Consider the following 2363-nt stretch of genomic DNA (forward strand, 5'->3'; position numbering starts at 1 on the left):
GGGGGGGGGGGGGGGGGTACTAATTGGGTCATATAGTCCCTAACAAAAGAGCCCCAATAAACTAGTTGAAAATGGTAAATAACAAGCATTTTAAAGTAAAATCTGTCATAAATTCATAATCATATATGTAGAATGCTATCATAAGCAGTCACACTAGAATAGATCAACTTTGATGGCATGCCAAACACGTCTTGAACCTAAACACTAACCTCAAAACACAATGTTGTAGATAAATAAGCACACTAAAGGAAACACCAGACCACAATACGTGAGTAATGCAGGAAAATCAATCATAATTTGATGGGTAAAATAGTAAAATGTGGTTTCTGTGCATTATGCAACTAAGAGCCACCATAGGTGCTTCATATTTAACACCAAATAAATTAACTTTTCTATGTCAATTATAATCTTCGGGACATCTTTCATTGTACAAGCTACATAGGATCCAAACTTCCACTCACAGTCAACACTCTCCAAACTAAGGTTTGGTAAATAATGGGGGCATATTTCACCCAAGGGTACAAAAAAGAAAGAAAAGAGCGTACACCGTATGTTCATACACAGTTCCAACTTAGTTCTCCTGAAACTGATGACCACAGCGGGTGCATGTGTAGAAAGTAGTTTGCCCTTCATCTGCCGATCTCATCTAAAATTAGCAAGATTTAGATACATTAAATTGGAGTACTAAATAAGCTTCAAACTAAATTGGCAAGATTTTGTTATGAAGTCTAGTAATACCTGTCTGGTATAAAAGGTAGCTTCACCATGACCACATTTTTCGCATGTCTTGTTGACCTGTAAAGAAACATAAATTAAAACATATAAACATCTGCTTAAAGATAATGCCACTAAATATGCATTGCAAGATGCATTACCTTAGACAATTGAACCTTCTGTTCTTCGATTAGATCGATTCCAAGTTCTCTTCTAATATCCTGCCAACCACAAAGTACACAAGGAAATTTTCCAATAATCCATAATATGTGTGAATATGCACATACTTAAAATCACATCACAAATTTTGCTATATTGATATCAAATCCTAAACGTAGGTTGCTATTTCAAAAAGCATAATTATTTATTCATTCTTCTAAAACAGTGATATTTACTCCATATCCCACCAAGACAAAGTAAATCAAGGTATCATTTACTTGTATTGTATGTACCAAAAAATACAGTTTATCATAATTCAGTGGCTTTTATGCGTCTAAGTCATAGTGGAGGTGGCCATAATCAATTTGCTCTAGATACAATGGCATTGAACATGAATGATATACCCTCTACCCAAACACCAGTTACCCACCCAACCTAGGAACTATAAGCCTAAGTAACAGAACATAGTGATATAATCATAAGTTAGGTGGTGGAAATAACATGTGATTTTAAACAGATAAATAAAAATAAGATTTTCAAAAGCATACCTCAGCAGAAATAGTGTAACTTATTTCCTTTCCTTTAATATCTGAATACAATGTCATTAAGCCATTTAAGCGACAATCTTAACAATATTGAAACATGTAATGAAAGAAAAACAAGCACAAAGAGTATTTTGAAGAAGAATAAAAAGGTGTACGCTTTATGTTTTGCTTGGTTTTGCACAAGGGGCATTGTGCATATTCAGTAGAGGGGACAGCAAGCATTGTCCCACACAAGTTACAGAACAAGAAATCGCGGCCACGGGAATAAGACATCAGCTATTGGCACAAAAGAGTCGTCTCTGAACTGAGTGAGAAAATAGAGTGTGAATGATGATAAGGCACTGTTTAGATCTTCCAAAGCATATAGCTACTTTGAAATATGAAGTGAGTGCAGAGAATTGAAGCAACTGCAAAACGCAAAAAACAAGTAAGGGTCTTTTATCTTTGCCATAATGTCTAAATTGAAAAAAAATACCAAATGGCCAAAACCTCAAAGGCAAAGAGCAGCTCACAGCAGCTGTGGTTTTTCATAGTCCACTATTCTCGGCGTGTTGGAGGGGCCAAAAATCCTCAAAGCTCTGTGGGCTAAGGTGGCCCATAAGCCCATTTTTTCAAATATTTTTTTCCTTTATATATCATTATGGTCAACAACTTAATATATGTTCTCATTAATCAACAGTAGTTTTATATGAAAGTCTTTCATACATCAATTCATAAGCATTAATATTATGGTCAAAAAGTTTTACATTGACAGCCAATCCTACATCATCTTAATTTTTTTAGTGAGATAATAAAATCAAATGTTTATACTCACCATCAATGTAAAATTTGTTAACATTGACAGTGTAAGCTCCATTTTCTCTTAGTATTATATAACTTAGAATCAAACAACAGCAATAGCAAACAAATTACAAGAATGAATTCCCTCTAAGGCCATCTTTCCCT

The 2363-nt window shown here is 34.4% G+C and overlaps 1 protein-coding gene across 1 annotated transcript in view; it reads right to left on the reverse strand.

Moving 5' to 3' along the window:
* Nucleotides 1-269: 269 nt before the first annotated feature.
* Nucleotides 270-2363, reverse strand: part of LOC101496606 (uncharacterized) — a 2518-nt gene continuing 424 nt past the window's right edge. The window contains exons 2-6 of the mRNA XM_004511970.4: nt 1574-1825; nt 1422-1462; nt 876-935; nt 739-795; nt 270-646 (exon numbers count right to left, since the gene is read on the reverse strand). Coding sequence (XP_004512027.1) covers nt 572-646; nt 739-795; nt 876-935; nt 1422-1462; nt 1574-1691 — 351 coding nt within the window. The 5' untranslated portion in view covers nt 1692-1825 and the 3' untranslated portion in view covers nt 270-571. The remainder of the gene's footprint in view (nt 647-738; nt 796-875; nt 936-1421; nt 1463-1573; nt 1826-2363) is intronic.

This window comes from Cicer arietinum, chromosome 8 (assembly GCF_000331145.2).
Source record: "Cicer arietinum cultivar CDC Frontier isolate Library 1 chromosome 8, Cicar.CDCFrontier_v2.0, whole genome shotgun sequence".
Classification (NCBI taxonomy): domain Eukaryota; kingdom Viridiplantae; phylum Streptophyta; class Magnoliopsida; order Fabales; family Fabaceae; genus Cicer; species Cicer arietinum.